Source organism: Lolium rigidum, chromosome 7 (assembly GCF_022539505.1).
Source record: "Lolium rigidum isolate FL_2022 chromosome 7, APGP_CSIRO_Lrig_0.1, whole genome shotgun sequence".
Taxonomy (NCBI): domain Eukaryota; kingdom Viridiplantae; phylum Streptophyta; class Magnoliopsida; order Poales; family Poaceae; genus Lolium; species Lolium rigidum.
Window position 1 is genome coordinate 154,296,750 of NC_061514.1, and position 16,442 is coordinate 154,313,191.

The window sequence follows — 16,442 nt, forward strand, 5'->3', positions numbered from 1 at the left end:
ACTAAACAAGTAGCCTACCCAGTTGGCCATCATCAACGCTGGAGGAGCCTGATGTCCAGGCCCTTGCCAGCGCCTGCGACGTGCCTCTGGGGGCGCTCAGCCTGGAGGACGAGCTGGCATCGGTGTCGGCCTCTTCTCCATGATGCCCCCGTTGGCCAGATGCTTGATCCGCTGTCTTCCCTCTACCTCTGGCTCCTTCTTCGTCCGGCACGGCTGCATGGTTATACACTTTGAGCTGTGTGGCTTTCGGTTCCCTACAAAAGCCACAACTTGTTCCGCCTCTTCAGCAGAGTGCCTGTTTCCCCTTTATTTGGATGGCTGTTGCTGTCCCTGTATCCTGTGTTGTAAGACTTTGATCTTTATCATTATGCCCGGCTGTGTGAACTTGCTTCCCTGGTGTTTATCTTTTTCCCAATGATTACCAAGCTACATCTTGAATGTTGGAATGTCAGAGGGCTTGGTAGGCGCCGCAAGCGTGATGATGTTAGAGCAGCTATTGACAATAACCTACCCTCCATTCTTTGTCTCCAGGAAACCAAATTGGACAGCATTTCTCAATTCTTTGCCTCTTCCTTTCTACCTCAATCCCTTCGTTCTTTCGTGTTTAAACCGGCTTCTGGTTCGTCCGGGGGAATTCTCACGGCTTGGGACGACAGGCTTTTTCAGCTGCTTCACCACTCCATTGATGATTTCTCCGTCACTACCTCCTTCTCTCTCCGCTCCGAAAACCTTTGTTTTACCATCGTTAATGTCTATGGCCCCTGTCTGCACGACTTAAAGGCGGAGTTCCTTAGCTCCTTGGAGACCATCTTTGCCTCGTCTTCTGGCTCTCTGGCCTTTCTTGGAGACTTTAACCTTATCAGATCTCCGCGCGATAAGTCGAATGACAATTTCAACTCCTCGGAGGCTGCCTGTTTTAACGACTTAATCAATTTGCTTGGCTTAATTGAGATTCCGCTTCTTGATCGACAATTCACGTGGTCAAATATGCAGGATCCCCCTATCCTTGCTCGCCTAGATAGGGTCCTTGTTAATCCGGATTGGAGCTTCGCGTTGCCGGGCACCACTCTCACCTCCTCCTCTCGCCCCACCTTTGATCACATCCCCCTTCGTCTTGAGGCTTCCACAAAGGCCCCTAGAAGCACTATTTTCCGGATGGAAAACACCTGGCTCTCTCACCCTGATTTCTCCCCCCTTGTAACCTCTAACTGGCACAGTGTTGGTCATAACCACTCTCATCTCTCCCCGGTTAGCCGCCTATGTTTAAAAATCAAACGCGTCCGGTCTGCTGTGCGGGTATGGGCGCGTGCACGCAAACTCCCTTCCATTTACCTAATCAATAGCCGTGCGGTCATCTTTTTCCTGGACCGGCTGGAAGAATCTAGACCTCTCTCCTTGCTTGAGAAGCGTCTTCGTTCGACAGTCAAGCTCCATCTTAGCCAAAGAAACTTTGACCGCGCCACCTACTGGCGGCAACGTGCTAAAATTAAGCACTGCACCCTCGGGGATGAAAATTCGAGATACTTCCACCTTTGCGCCTCTGGCCGCCTGCGGAAGAACCAAATCAAAAACCTTGAGGATGGAGATGGCAACCAAATTTTCTCCCACCCTGCTAAGGCCGTGATTCTTCATGACTTCTTCAAAAACCTTCTGGGGCAGCCTGTTCATACTTCCAGCTCCCTCAACCTCTTCGCCCTAGTGGCGTCTTCTTCCCTCACCTCGGCCCAAGCTGCCTCTTTGGTCAGGCCTTTCACTCTTGATGAAATTAGAGTGGCTCTTTTCTCTATGAACGATAACTCCAGCCCTGGGCCGGATGGCCTTGGACCGGCCTTTTACAAGCGTCATTGGGACTTGGTGAAGCATGAGCTGCTTCAGTCTCTCACTGCCTTCCACTCTCTATCCTCTGATCTCAGGCCCATTAACAAGTCTCACATTGTCCTTCTCCCAAAGAAAGAAGGTGCAAACAAGCCAGACAATTTTCGTCCCATATCTCTTCAGAACTGTTGCCTCAAAGTCCACACCAAGTGCCTTACTCTTCGCCTTCGGGAGCTTATCCCTTTTCTGGTTCACCCTGACCAGACGGGCTTTATTTCCGGACGCTCTATTGCTGAAAATTTTGTCTACGCTGCTGACATCGTCCAAGCCTGTCATAAGCGCAACGCTCCTGCTGCCGTCTTTAAGCTGGACTTCCGTAAAGCCTTCGACTCTATCTCCTGGGATGCTTTGGACAAAATCCTTCTTGCAAAAGGTTTCCCTGAAATCTGGCGCTCCTGGATTCGGATGCTCAACGAATCCAGCCAAACCGCTGTGCTTCTCAACGGCATTCCTGGACGATGGATCCAATGCCGCAAGGGACTGCGACAAGGTGACCCCCTCTCCCCTTTCCTCTTCAACATTGTGGCTGATGTTCTCCAGCAAATGCTCCTTCAAGCCTCTCGGGAGGGGCTGCTCCTCCATCCCCTTGTTGACGACCTGCTCTGCCCGGTGCTTCAGTACGCGGACGACACCCTTATTATTATCAGAGCCATTCCTGAGCATGTGGCTCACCTCAAGACGGTTTTGGACTCCTTTTCCGCCGCTACGGGCCTGGTCATCAACTTCCACAAGAGCACCTTCGTCCCTATTCGGACCGATGACCAATCCGCCTCTCTCATGGCCTCCGCCTTCGGTTGTGCCGTCTCCTCCTTTCCCCAGACCTACCTCGGCCTCCCGTTGTCTACTCACAAGCTTCGCCTAGCCGACTTTGCTCCCATTATGGCCAAAGGCGACATGCGGCTGTCCGGGTGGCGAGGTCGCTGTCTTCCCATTGGAGGTCGCCTTCTCCTCGTCAACTCGGTTTTGACGGCTATGCTTGCTCATGCTATGAGCGCTGGTATCTTGCCTGCTGGAGTGGTGGAAGCCCTTGACAAGCGGCGCCGCTCCTTCCTCTGGACGGGTGAGGAGACTTGTAATGGTGGGCAATGCAAAGTGGCTTGGACCAAAGTTTGCACTCCCAAAAAGTTTGGGGGTCTGGGGGTGCTCTCCCTGCAGGCCCAGAATGCTGCGCTTCTCTCCAAGTTCCTGACTAAGATTCACTCCAGCTCCTCTGCGCCTTGGGCCTCCTGGTTCCGACGTAATTATGGATGGAGCGCCTCTCGGGACCTTGGAGATCGCCACTACCTTGACACTCCCATTTGGAAGGACATTGTTGCTGGCCTCAACACCTTCAGGGATATTTCTTCTGTCACTATTGGCAACGGGATTGCTACGGCCTTTTGGTCGGACCTTTGGTTCGAGTCTTCCCCCCTCAACCTCCGTTTCCCCCACCTTTTCTCCCACACCACCCGTCCCAATATTAGCGTGGCTACTGCCCTCTCCTCTAGTCTGAACCTCTCCCTTGTGCCACGCCTTACTGAGGTTGCTATGGCCGAGCTTCGTTCCCTCACCACCGCCCTAAGCTCTGTGGTGCTTCGCCTCGACATCCCAGATTTACGTGTTATCCGCCTCACTAACAACCTGCTTACAAACAAGAATTTCTATTCCAGTTTTTTCAGCAACCTGCAGATGGACGACATGGCGATAAAGGTTTGGCGGAGTGCAGCCCCCCTTAAGTGCAAGATCTTCTGCTGGCTCGCTAGAAAAAAACGTCTTCCCACCAATGAACGGCGCTTCCGTCACCACCTTGCCAGCTCCGCTACCTGCCTCTCATGCCCCCGCGATGAAGACACTGATCACCTCTTGCTGCACTGCCCTAGGGCCACTGAGGTCTGGAGGTTCTTCCACCGCGACTTCGACGACCATGACTACGCCACCTTCCCCGACTTCTGGCTCCGGAGCTGCCGCACTTACGAGGAGACCACCATCAACACCGCCATTGCTTGGAGCATTTGGAAGCGAAGGAACGCCCTCACCTTCAACGGTGTTATTGAGGACATCACCACGGTTGTTCAGCGCTGCCTCGAGGACATCAGGCTTTGGGCTTTCAGATGCACTACCCCTGCTTCCTCTCATCTCCTTAATTCTTGGTGTAATGGATATGATCCTCCCTGAGACCCTTCGTCTCTCCTTCTTTCTTGCTTCCTCCCCATCCCATACCCCCAAATCGTGTAATGTTCCCCTGTATGTTTTTACTTTGATGATATGAAAAGTTCAGGCTGGCGTAAGCCCGCCGTAGTCCAGGTCAAAAAAAAAATGTTATACTTTTGAACCTGTATAATTAAAACCATAGATTTTTTTGAGATTAAAACCATAGAATTGGCATAAAACATGTTTAACACACCACAAGAAAAAGAATTATAAAAAGATGCTTTAGTAGATGTTAATTTTTCGTTCAAAATCAACGCAGAGAAATCCTTGTTGAGTGATTTCTGTCAACACAAACGACTAGACAATCCAACCAAGCAAAACAGAGGTCGAGATGAGTAATTGATGTGTTATATATATATCCTTGCTTTGCCAACACAGGTTTTTGGTAGGAGATCACAATACTTTTCTCCAAGGAGACTAGGTTCAATGAACCTGACGAGTGGAGCCTTTAAAAGGTATCACTATCTCTCTTTTACAATATGAGACGATTCTAGTAAACAGAACCATCTTTGAGAGTGTATTCTAGATAAAAAGGCACTATAGGCAGCTATGTATACGTTATAAACAGGACCATCGTCCAACTCAGCCGAGCCTAGTAAAGTACATACATAGTGATTCCCTAAAAAAAAGTACATAGATAGTTGTAAATACTAAATAGGTACATTAATCTCGAAGCAACTCAATCAACACGAAATACCGACTACTCGGTCTACAAGTTGCCAAGATTAATAACTCTGAAATTTATCTGATGGCGAAATAGACATTCAGTCCAAAAGGGGGATGACATCTTTCACTTCAGGGGTCACACAGAGCTAGCCACTCCTGCATCATTCTTCAGGAATAAGTGCAGAGCCCTGAGGGGGCCTCGTGTATTTCTCGTAAATATGTGCTTTAGGACCCTAAAGACAAGCATGTGATTAGATAAATCAAGTGGCCAACATACGAGGTAACAAATGCAGCAAGAGGTATGTAATGCCATTACCGTGAATAGGTTACGTAGCCTAGTTTCCTCAGCTGCTGCAAACTGTAAATGATAATGGTGTTACCGGTCAGTGAATGAACAAAGATGATGAATGCTAAATCTATACGGAACAATTCATAATACGCACGTCAAAGTCATGGACAGGTGGGGGCTCAGAGTATGCCACGGGTGGTAATACAGATCCGCCAAACGGCAAAACTGCATCCCTCACGTGACCCCCAGTGTATGCAGAAGGGTCTTTGGGATGCCTCATATGATCACCGCTTCCATTGTTGATACAGCCATGGCAGGTACCTTCCGTAAAAAAAGTTAATAAACAACAGGGCACAGACACATAACAACTGAATAATTAGAAGTAATGACAAATGTGCATTAACCAGTTTGAGATATTGCAAAATGTAATGGATGAGATGATATACCAAGCCAGAAACACATGTACAAAACTATCTAGATTCATGTTAGTACGAACCACAAACTGAAAATTCTTCATTTGAGATTAGAGTATATACCATTGTCAATAGGTGTAAGCATGCGCAGACAGCTGGGCACCAATTCCTCAAGTTCTCCTTCCCCCGTAGATATGACTTCAGCAAAGAATAGATCTTCGATGGAACCAACTCCTTTGGCTTGTGCAGTGAAATTGATATGATAGCACCAGGTAAAGACATCAACCTCACAAATCGATTGGATGCACACAACTTTTTTGAGCTGATATGCAAGATCCTACAATAACAAGCATCGATGCGGTCAGCGATTAATTATCAGATGAATGAGTAAGACAAGAGACGGTGTCAGCACGACATAGGGTGATGGCAGAGTGCAGGGACAGAGAACAAACCTCCACAAGATTGTGATCCTCATTATGCTTGTCCACCAAAGATTGAGCCAACTGATGCATCCAATTACGGGTTATGTCCACTGGATAAAATTCTGGAGGCATCTTCCTTGTGCCATCAGGCCAATATTTACGACGTATTGAACGCATCTCAATATCAGACACCGCACCCAAGAACCTATTTTTAGATCAGAGCATTCTATAAGATATACTGTAATTTCTCAAAGTGGAGAGTACAATTTGATACTAAGCACCCAGACAATGGTATCAGGTGGACATAGAGTTAAGAGTTAAGATAATTTGTTTCAGAGGTTGGAGGATGGAACCAAACAGCTCCCAATTTACCTCTATTATAACTAATAATGGTAATAGTCAACAAAAATAGAGCAAATCTGAAATTATTATATGGCTGTATTTTATATACAAAAGGAAGCTCCCAAACTCAGTGCTAAGCACTGCTTAGTACAAGGAAGACATCAAAGCTGAGAAGTTTCCTGGCAAGAAGCTACCCAAGTAATAGAAATTACAGTTCAGATAGCTACAATGCAGTGGCATAGCATAGCATCTACATGCACTTTGTTATTTCAATTATGCTTATGACTATGCACTATTTCAACGGCTCAAGTGCTCAACTGATCTCATAAATTTAAATGGCCCCAAAACAGGAAGGTCTTTTGCCCATCAAAGTGTTTCTAGTCCAACCTTAAAGACATAAGTTTTTTTTCCTGATTAGTGATGTGGTCATAAACTGCAAAGGTTGTAGGAGTACATACAGAACATGAGAATTTGAGCGACGGAAATCTAGAGTGGAGGTTGAGAAACTAACATTTTTGGGTCCTCGCTCTCAATCAGATAGCACTCGATACCATTTTGAGCTTCCTGGAGGCTCTGAAATGGCCCACCCACACGAGGATATGTGTGGAAAGATCCCGAGTGATCCAACCTGATGTAGAACATGATACCCCAATCGTCCGATGGCAAGGCATAGATGGGCTGCGCTCCTGTTTCCCTGTCTTCTCTACTAACAAGATGCAATGTTTAAGACGACAGTCTCATAACCATTGTACTGCATGCCCTAAATAAATCACCGAAAGATTCGAGAAATGCTACTACTTACCTTTGTTCATACCGATTCTCCATACTCGCGCCAGGGTCCGTGTGTTGTGTGGAGATTGAGGTCGAAACCAATGGCCTCATCATCTCTTCTCCCGATCTCGTCTCCTGTTCACGAAGATGTAGCTAAGCAAGGATTACCGTCCCGTCCCGTTCCCTTGGAGAAGAAAAGTGTGGCAAATCATAAAATATTCCGCATATGCACGTATATATACAGAGAGGATCCGACACGATCGATTTGTAATGAACCAGAGCAGCAGATCTACTCGGATAGTCTCTATTCCGTTTATCGCTCATCCTTCGTCCCGTCGCTCGAATGTTGACGCCGACAGGTGGGCCACGGAAATCGAAGATTTTGTTCCGTTTCCCCGTGTTTCCCTCTTCCTCACGAGCGGATTGAGCGTGAGACCGTGAGCCGGCAGGGGTCCGCCGCCGCCCCCATCGGCCGGACAAGACTCGCAAGACCCCGCTCCGGCACCGCTGGCTCTGCCTCCCCCCGCTCGTACCGGGCAATCGGGCGGCCGGCGAGGACCACGACGCCGCCACCACCATCATACCGTGCATCCTCGCCTCCACAAACCCAGCCCACTTGCGGACTCGCTCCTTCATGAGCAGGGCCAATGCGCGCAGCTCGCGAGGTCCTGCCGATGAAGTCAGCACCTGAGTTTGTTCACATAAGATCGTGTCCTGCGGTTGAGTTACTTGCACACTGCTTAACCGATCTCATCTGGTCTCTTGATGGTCTGCTCGTAATGAGCTCATCACGTGGCCCTCGCCTCCCAAGGAGTTCTCAAGTTGGTGAGCAGAGCACAGCATTCAGACTATACTGCCTTTCCCCCATTTTCTTGTTCTAAATCTCTACTTCACATTGCAGAATTTCCACTTCTATTATTGCGTTTAAGATATGCACACATCAAGAGGTACCTTTTTCAAGACATTACGTTTGATCTGTTTTAACTTCGTTTTTTATCTACAATACCCTGATGTAGAAACATTCTTCTGTTTCAATTCTTTAATCCTCTCTCGGCTCAAATATTTTTTGGGTGCACATTTATCCGTTGACACAGCAGTTGATTAAGAAAATGAAGGTGGTGAAACCAATCAATACATGATATGATAGATCCAGTACTTGGCAGAGAAGAGCAGCAACACTCGTGGCACTGTTGCCGTGATTTAAAACATGGATTTTGATTGATAATTATGCCCACTGAAGATTGTATATGTACTGCTGTTGTTTCAGCTTTAGAGGTACCAAGATATCAAAATTTTAGATAAAATGACAATATTGAAATAAGGTGAGAATTGAAGCGATATATCCCTTGCCCTGCCATTTATTTTTCTTGTTCAAATATCAGTAAGTTTGTATAGCTCTTTTATGTGTATTGTTTGTGTCGGCTGCAAAGCATCAAATTGGGTTCTCTTATATGATTATCCTTATTTTTTTTCTCCATATTCTCCCAGATTTTTATCTCACCGTGCACGAACTGAACTACTGGTTGGCTTTCCTTTTCTGGAAGGGCATCTTCAACAGGGCGACATCGTCCGCCGTGACCCTGCTCCAGCGGGGCGACGCAAATTGATCGGGCCGTCCGTGGCGACGCATTGCGCCAGGTTTGCGTCTCCGCGGACGTTGCGCGGTCGCGGAAAGTGTCCGCGTCGGTTGCATCCGGGGCGGTCGTCGTAACCAAAATATTTCTTCATTACTATTGATTGGCCAAAAGGACCATCTTTACAGAGATGGTTAGTCGAGTTAACCTAAAACTATAACGGCTGTACCTACTCGCCGTCGCGCGGCCTACCACAGCCTGGATTACTCGCAGTCGTGCGGCCTACTACTGGCCGCCTGAGGGGCCAGCACCGTCGTCGAAGAGGGAGCGCTTCACGCACTCCGCGCGCCGCGCACGCCGGCGATCGGACATCCCGTCTCGCCGCCTGCGGCGTTCGAGTGCCTCGGCGAGAGAGGAGTCCCACAGGACTCTCCTGGCCATAGAGTTGGCCGCCTCCGCCGTCGCTGCCGCAGCCTCGTTCACCTGGGCCTCCTCCGCGTTCACCGCCTGCAGTGCCGCCAGCTGGGCATGGAAGCGGGCCCTGTCCCTAGCCGCCTCCGCCACCGCTTCGTCCCTGGCGGCGATGGCGTCCGCTAGCTTCCGGTTCTCCTGCTCGACCCGCGCGGGAGAAGGGCCCCTCCGCTGGAGCGAATCCAGGTCGGAGCACATGTACCCCGAGGCATAGCGACCGCATAGCAGTGGGCTTCCTCCTCCGCTGCCCAAGCCTGACGGTGCAGGGCGTCCCCAGCCAGGGTCTCGAAGGACGCGACCAGAACGAACTGGTCGCCTCCGCAGTCGAAGCGGCCGGGTACGACGTCAGCGACGGCGGCGATGTCGTGGATGACGGTGTCCACGGGTGGGTCCGCCGCGGGTGGGGCCGCCAGAGGGCCGCCATCACCGCCCGCGCCTCGCGAGCTCCGCCCTGGCGTCGGCGATTTCCGCGCTGGCCGCAGCGAGGCGCTCACACCGTTGCGCGCGCTCTGCCGCCTCCGCCTCCGCTGCCTCCAGGTCCAGCTGCTTGGCCTGAAACGCATTGGCGACTAGCTGCTCCTCCTCCGGGTGGGCTTGGCGGCACATATGAACAACCTGATCGCAGCTAAGGTTGTGCTCTGCCATGGATGGATGCTAGGGTTTAGCTTGAGGTGTGCCTGTCACGCCCGCCTGTGTCGCCCATATATAACCACGGTGGGGTGGGAAACGGCGTTGCCGCGCGCGCGAAACGTCGGTGAAACTTGCAATGTATTGGGCAAGCGCGGGAATGACCGTCGTCGCGCGGGAACCGGTAATCGCCGGCGGCAAGCCTCGACGGGATGTTAACCGCCATTAACAATCTTGACGTTATCTCAGCTAAAAAAATACGTCTGCACCACTAGAGATACCCCCGACGCAAACGGTTGCCCTGGGTCGCATGGCGTCCGCGGGCCGACGCAAAAATACACAACCGGACATTTCAGACGTCCGAAATGTGTCGGCTCGTTGGAGATGCCCTAAGTAACTCTCCGAAGTATGTGTGCAGAAACATACACATAACTGAAGCTTTCTTATGCTTTGTTGCTACCCATGTGTCAATTTATTTGTTTGGATGCAGAATTGAATTAGACCGGGAATTCCAAATCCACAATGGAAATGAATTATCTTCCAATTCAAATTCTGCCGTTTGGGTGCGTTTGGAGTTTATTGTTGGAATCAAATGGTGTAGGCAATTCCAATTCCTATTTGGATGCCACCCATGGAATTTGATGTTTTTTGAGTTTGGACAATATGAACTTGGCGTATATGTAAAAAAAATATCATGTGTAGATTGCAATCTATATATTGTTTGCACATCAACTAAGTAGAATGCATCAACCAGGAGTAGTGAAAATAAAAATGCATACTATGGTAACATTAAACCGAGACATGATTTCATGTTTGTACCTCTAAGTGGCCTCAGCTGCGTACTTGATACCGAAGGACACCTGCATTTAGAAAAGAATCTACATCATGTTTACAGTACGCCATGACCATTCGACCAGAAAACAGTACTAGTCCAAGATCGACCCATCCAGAAACTAGGCACAGAACGGCCAAAAACAACCGCTGCCTATCCCCTACCGTCTCCGCTACCCCCGACCGCTGTTGTTTCACGTACAGCCGCCGCCGGCCAGAAACTAGGTTTGGCGCGCGCGCGCGGAGGCGGACCAGAGGAGGGTAGGGGTCAGCCAGAGGACACCGGGGATTGGAAAAGCGCGGCTGGGCGGGGAGAGGGAGAGGGAGACGAGTCCTGGAGAGGGAGATGGAGACGAGGGCGGGGAGAGTACGTACCGTCGCCGGCAGGGCTTGGTCGCCGGAGCCGGAAGGCAACGTCGGGAGGCTGCTCGTATGCGAAGGGGTATGTGAGGGGAGGCAATTCCATGCCAATACGGAGGGTCGACCCTCCGAATCATGGGGGGTGGTGTAGGCCGACCTGGTCAGCGCGGACCAGGCGCCGCACACCCCCCAGGCGGGTTGTTGGGCCGGCCCAACACATTTCCACTTTTGTTATTTTCGTTTTCTTTTTTTGCTTTTTCGTTTTCTCTGTTTAATTTTTTTTACGTTTTTTAAAAGCTGATTCTTTTTAGACCCGATTTTTAAAAATTATTTTTTTTTTCAGAAATTTAAATATTTTCAAAATTTGAACATTTTTCAGATTGGAACAATTTTCAAATTGGAATAAATTTTAAATTAGAACACAATTTAAATTGGAACAAATATTTTTCAAAAAAAATTATTATTTTTTATATATGAACAATTTTCGAATTTGAACAATTTTTATACTTTAACAATTTTCGAATTTGAACAATTTTTATACTTGAACAATTTTCGCATTTGAACAATTTTATACTCGAACAATTTTCGAATTTGAAATTTTCTCAAGTTTTTTTAGTTAGAACATTTTACATTCAAAAATATATGTAAATTAAAAAAATTAATCTTAAAAACGAAAAAAGAAACAGAAATGAAAAAACAGAACTGAAAAAGAAACATAAATGAAAAAAATAGAACAAAAAAATGACACAGAAAAAAAGCGGCCAACTGGCCCAACAGCCGAACTGGGCCGGCCCATACCGCACGGGGGGTGTGCGGCTGGCGGTACGCGCCGACCTGGTCGGTGTATAGGAAATCCGCCGAATCATCCCTTGAAGAAAAAAGCTTGGGGGCAGGGTGGGCTGGAATTTGGAACAGTTTCCACGTACTAATTCCACACGCACCCAGACGATAGAATTAGACGCCGCAATTCCTAATTCCAATTTTCCAATTCGAAACCTAATTCAGTGCATCGAACCACTAGGTGTTGCCACCAGAGAAAAGCTCCCGCTCTAGTTTTTAAAATCGATTTCAAGGCTTTCGACTCTTTTAACTGGGATAGCCTCCTTGCCATCCTAAAAGTTAGGGGTTTCGATGCTCGGTGGTGCGAGTAGATGGCGCGCATCCTCTCCACCGGCCACACCGCGGTGCTTCTCAATGGGGTGCCCGGGGACGGGATTCGGTGCCGCAATGGTCTTCGCCAGGGCGATCCCCTCTCCCCATACCTCTTTATCATCGTCGCTGATGTCCTTCAATGTCTTATCCGGCATGGCTTCTCCCAAGGCAAACTTTGGCATCCCCTCTCACCCACTATGCAATGTCCTGTCCTTCAATACGCTCATGACACGCTTATTATCTGTAAAGCCGATCCCTCGGCGGCCTCCTGCCTTCGAGATGTGCTTGAGGATTTCGCCGCCGCGACTGGGCTTGCTATTAACTTCCATAAGTCTTGCTTCATCCCTACGAATATCTCAACTGCTGACGAATGCCAGATGGCAGCCACTCTGGGGTGCCCCGTCTCCTCCTTCCCTCAACCGTATCTGGGGCTGCCCCTCTCCCCTACCAAACTGCCCATCTCCTCCTACGCACCTCTCATTCTTTCTTTCGACCACCGCCTCTCGGGGTGGCAAGCTCTTCTTCTCTCCTCAGGAGGGCGCCTGGTGTTATGTAATGATGTACCGAATAACCTTGCATCCTACTATATGTGTTCGTATTTGCTTCCGCAGGGTGTGCTCGAAAGTATAGATAAAAGGCGCCGCGCTTTCTTCTGGACGGGCAAAGACTCTTGCTCGGGCGCACGCCGCCTAATTGCTTGGGATAAAGTTTTGTTGTCTAAGCAGGAGGGAGGCTTTGGCGTTAAGGATCTCCACCGGTAGAACATGTGTCTTCTCCTCAAATCCACAAACTCTACCAAACTGACTCCCTTCCATGGAAGGATTGGTTTAGGCAGTACTCTGGATAGGACCTCGGCGACTCAACTTCTTCACCATCCTTCCTTGAAAAAATTGTGCGAGAATGCCTCCCGCAGTACCGCTACATCACTCGCGCCACGGTCGTGAGTGGCACCTCCATCGCCTTCTGGCTTGACAAGTGGCTTCCCCGCAAGCCGCTCGCTGAGCGATACCCTACGCTCTTCTCACATGCTACCCGGCCGAACGCCTCGGTGGTGGTGGTCGCATCGACGGGCCTTTAACTCCAGCCCCGTCTGACTACCGCCGCCGAGCGTGAGCTCCAGGATGTCCTGGGCATTATAAGCTCCACCGCCCTCTCCGCCGAGCAGGATCTTCGCTTCATCGACTCTCCATCGACACCCCCCTTCAGCACCAGGGAGGCGTACCGCATGCTCTCCCCCTCCCACGCCCCGGATGTGTCCGCCTACACGTCATGGGGGCTCAGGCTGCCCTCCAAGGTGTGGATCTTCTCGTACCTCGCCGACATCGACAGGCTCTGTACGCGGGCCAACCTCTTCTTCAAGGGCTGCGCGCCATCCGCCGTCTGCGCTGCTTGCCCCTTACAGGAGACCGGGCGGCACCTCTTCTTCGACTGCTCCACTGCCGCTTAGGTGTGGGATCGCCTTCGGACCCCCGTTCCGGCCTGTGACTTCTCCATTTGGGACCTCCCGCCGCCTCCGGGGACGGCAACCCACGTCTGGCATGCTGGCCTTGCGATGGTCATGTGGTCGATATGGAAAGCTCAAAACGACATCGTCTTCAACGCCAAGGCCACCACGGCGTGCATGTGCTCCGTCGGGCGGTGATACGTCTCAAACGTATCTATAATTTCTTATGTTCCATGCTACTTTTATGATGATACTCACATGTTTTATACACATTATATGTCATTTTTATGCATTTTCCGGAACTAACCTATTAACGAGATGCCGAAGTGCTAGTTCCTGTTTTCTGCTGTTTTTGGTTTCAGAAATCCTAGTAAGGAAATATTCTCGGAATTGGACGAAATCAACGCCCAGAATCTTATTTTTCCACGAAGCTTCCGGAACACCGGAGAGAGACCGGAGGGGAGCCGGGGGCCCCACACGCCAGGGCGGCGCGGCCAAGGGGTGGGGCGCGCCCCCCTATTGTGTGGCCCCACCAGGGCCCCTCCGAGGCTGCCCTTCCGCCTACTTAAGGACTCCGTCGAGAAAACCCTAGACGAATAAGCCAAGATACGAGAAAATTTCCAGAGCCGCTGCCATCGCGAAGCCAAGATTCGGGGGACAGAAGTCTCTGTTCCGGCACGCCGCCGGGACGGGGAAGTGCCCCCGGAAGGCATCTCCATCGACACCACCGCCATCTTCATCGACGTGATGTCTCCTATGATGAGGAGGGAGTAGTTCTATGTGGTTCATCTCTCTCTCCCATGTGATCTTTATGTGATCATGAGCTTTGTGATCTAGTTGAATATCATCTATGTGCTACTCTAGTGATGTTATTAAAGTAGTCTATTCCTCCTCCATGATGTAATGGTGACAGTGTGTGCATCATGTAGTACTTGGCGTAGGTTATGATTGTGATCTCTTGTAGATTATGAAGTTAATTATTACTATGATAGTATTGATGCGATCTATTCCCCCTTTCATAGCTCCGACGGTGACGAGTGTGCATGCTATGTTAGTACTCGGTATAATTGCAATGGTCTATTATGCACTCTAAGGTTACTTAAATATGAACACCGAATGTTGTGGAGCTTGTTAACTCCGGCTTGAGGGAGCTCTTGTAGCCCTACACGATGAATGGTGTTTGTCATCCAACAAGAGAGTGTAGAGAAAGTAGTATTTGTTTATTCAGTTATGTGATCAATGTTGAGAGTGTCCACTAGTGAAAGTATGATCCCTAGGCCTTGTTTACACCACGAGAGAATTGCCTCCCACGCCAGCAAGCTATTTTCCGGCACCGTTTGTTTACTTGTTTTTCTGCATCTTTACTTCCTGCAATATTACCACCATCTATACCACCTGTGTTTTACTATCTTTTCGTCGAACTAGTGCACCTATACATCCGACAAGTGTATTAGGTGTGTTGGGGACACAAGAGACTTCTTGTATCGTAATTGCGGGGTTGCTTGAGAGGGATATCTTTGACCTCTACCTCCCTGAGTTCGATAAACCTTGGGTGATTCACTTAAGGGAAACTTGATGCTGTTCTACAAACCTCTGCTCTTGGAGGCCCAACACTGTCTACAGGAAAACAAGCGTGCGTAGACATCAAGCTATTTTCTGGCGCTGTTGCCAGGGAGGTAAGGTAAAAGGTATTCATATCCTCCGACTACTAAGCTATTTCCTAGCATTGTTGCCGGTGTGTGAGTTCTCGAAGCTATTTCCTTTAGATCCTGCAATTGCATCTTTTTGTTTCTTGTTCACTAGTTAGGCATAATGGAAAATAACAATGAGCTTTTTAATATATTTCCTGAGTTAAGACATAAATTGTGTGATGCGAAAATTAAAAAACCTATGGAACCTTATTTGCATGCTAGTAGCAATGTTATTAGTATGAACACCATTGTTGATCATGCTATGGAAGAATTTAAGCTTGGGGAAGCTGGTTTTGATGAGCATGATATTTTTAGTCCCCCAAGCATTGAGGAGAAAATTTTCTTTGATGATACTTTGCCTCCTATTTATGATGATTATAATGATAGTGGTCTTCGGTGCCGCCTACTATGGAGGATAAATTTAATTATGATTACAATATGCCTCCTATATTTGATGATAGCTACTTTGTTGAATTTGCTCCCAGTACAATTAATAAGAATGACTATGCTTATGTTGGGAGTAGTAATAATTTTATGCATGAGACTCATGATAAGAATGTTTCATTTGATAGTTATATTGTTGAGTTTGTTCATGATGCTACTGAAAATCATTATGAGAGAGGAAAATATGGTTGTAGAAGTTTTCATGTTACTAAAACACCTCTCTATATGCTGAAAATCTTGAAGTTGCGCTTGTCTAGTTTTGCATTATGCCTACATGACTTGTTTATTTACAAGATTCCTTTTCATAGGAAGTGGGTTAGGCTTATATTTTTTTTGAATTTTCTTCTTGATGCTCTCTTTTGCTTCAACTCTTATTTCTTGGGAGTGCATCATTAAAACTGCTGAGCCCATCTTAATGGCTATAAAGAAAGCACTTCTTGGGAGATAACCCATGTTTTTATTTTACTACAGCAATTTTGTTTTATATTTGAGTCTTGGAAGTTGTTACTACTGTAGCAACCTCTCCTTATCTTTATTTTATTGCATTTTTGTGCCGAGTAAAGTCTTTGATAGTAAGGTTCATACTAGATTTGGATTACTGCGCAGAAACAGATTTCTTGCTGTCACGAATTTGGGAAGGGTTCTCTGTAGGTAACTCAGAAAAATCTGCCAATTTACGTGAGTGATCCTCAGATATGTACGCAACTTTCATTCAATTTGAGCATTTTCATCTGAGCAAGTTAAGTGCCTCTAAAAAATTCGTCTTTACGGACTGTTCTGTTTTGACAGATTCTGTCTTTCATTTCGCATTGCCTGTTTTGCTATGTTGAATGGATTTCTTTGTTCCATTAACTTTCAGTAGCTTTGGGCAATGTCCAGA

The 16,442-nt window shown here is 48.2% G+C and overlaps 1 protein-coding gene across 1 annotated transcript; it reads right to left on the minus strand.

Moving 5' to 3' along the window:
- Nucleotides 1-4,503: 4,503 nt before the first annotated feature.
- On the minus strand, nucleotides 4,504-10,901 carry LOC124678891. The gene is made up of 9 exons (XM_047214745.1): nucleotides 10,847-10,901; nucleotides 10,460-10,500; nucleotides 7,000-7,103; nucleotides 6,709-6,900; nucleotides 5,886-6,060; nucleotides 5,557-5,770; nucleotides 5,175-5,341; nucleotides 5,048-5,089; nucleotides 4,504-4,964 (listed from the first exon to the last, which is right to left on the minus strand). Exons 3-9 carry the CDS (start codon nucleotides 7,080-7,082, stop codon nucleotides 4,893-4,895), a joined length of 945 nt encoding a protein of 314 aa, XP_047070701.1. The 5' UTR covers nucleotides 7,083-7,103; nucleotides 10,460-10,500; nucleotides 10,847-10,901; the 3' UTR covers nucleotides 4,504-4,892.
- Nucleotides 10,902-16,442: the final 5,541 nt, after the last annotated feature.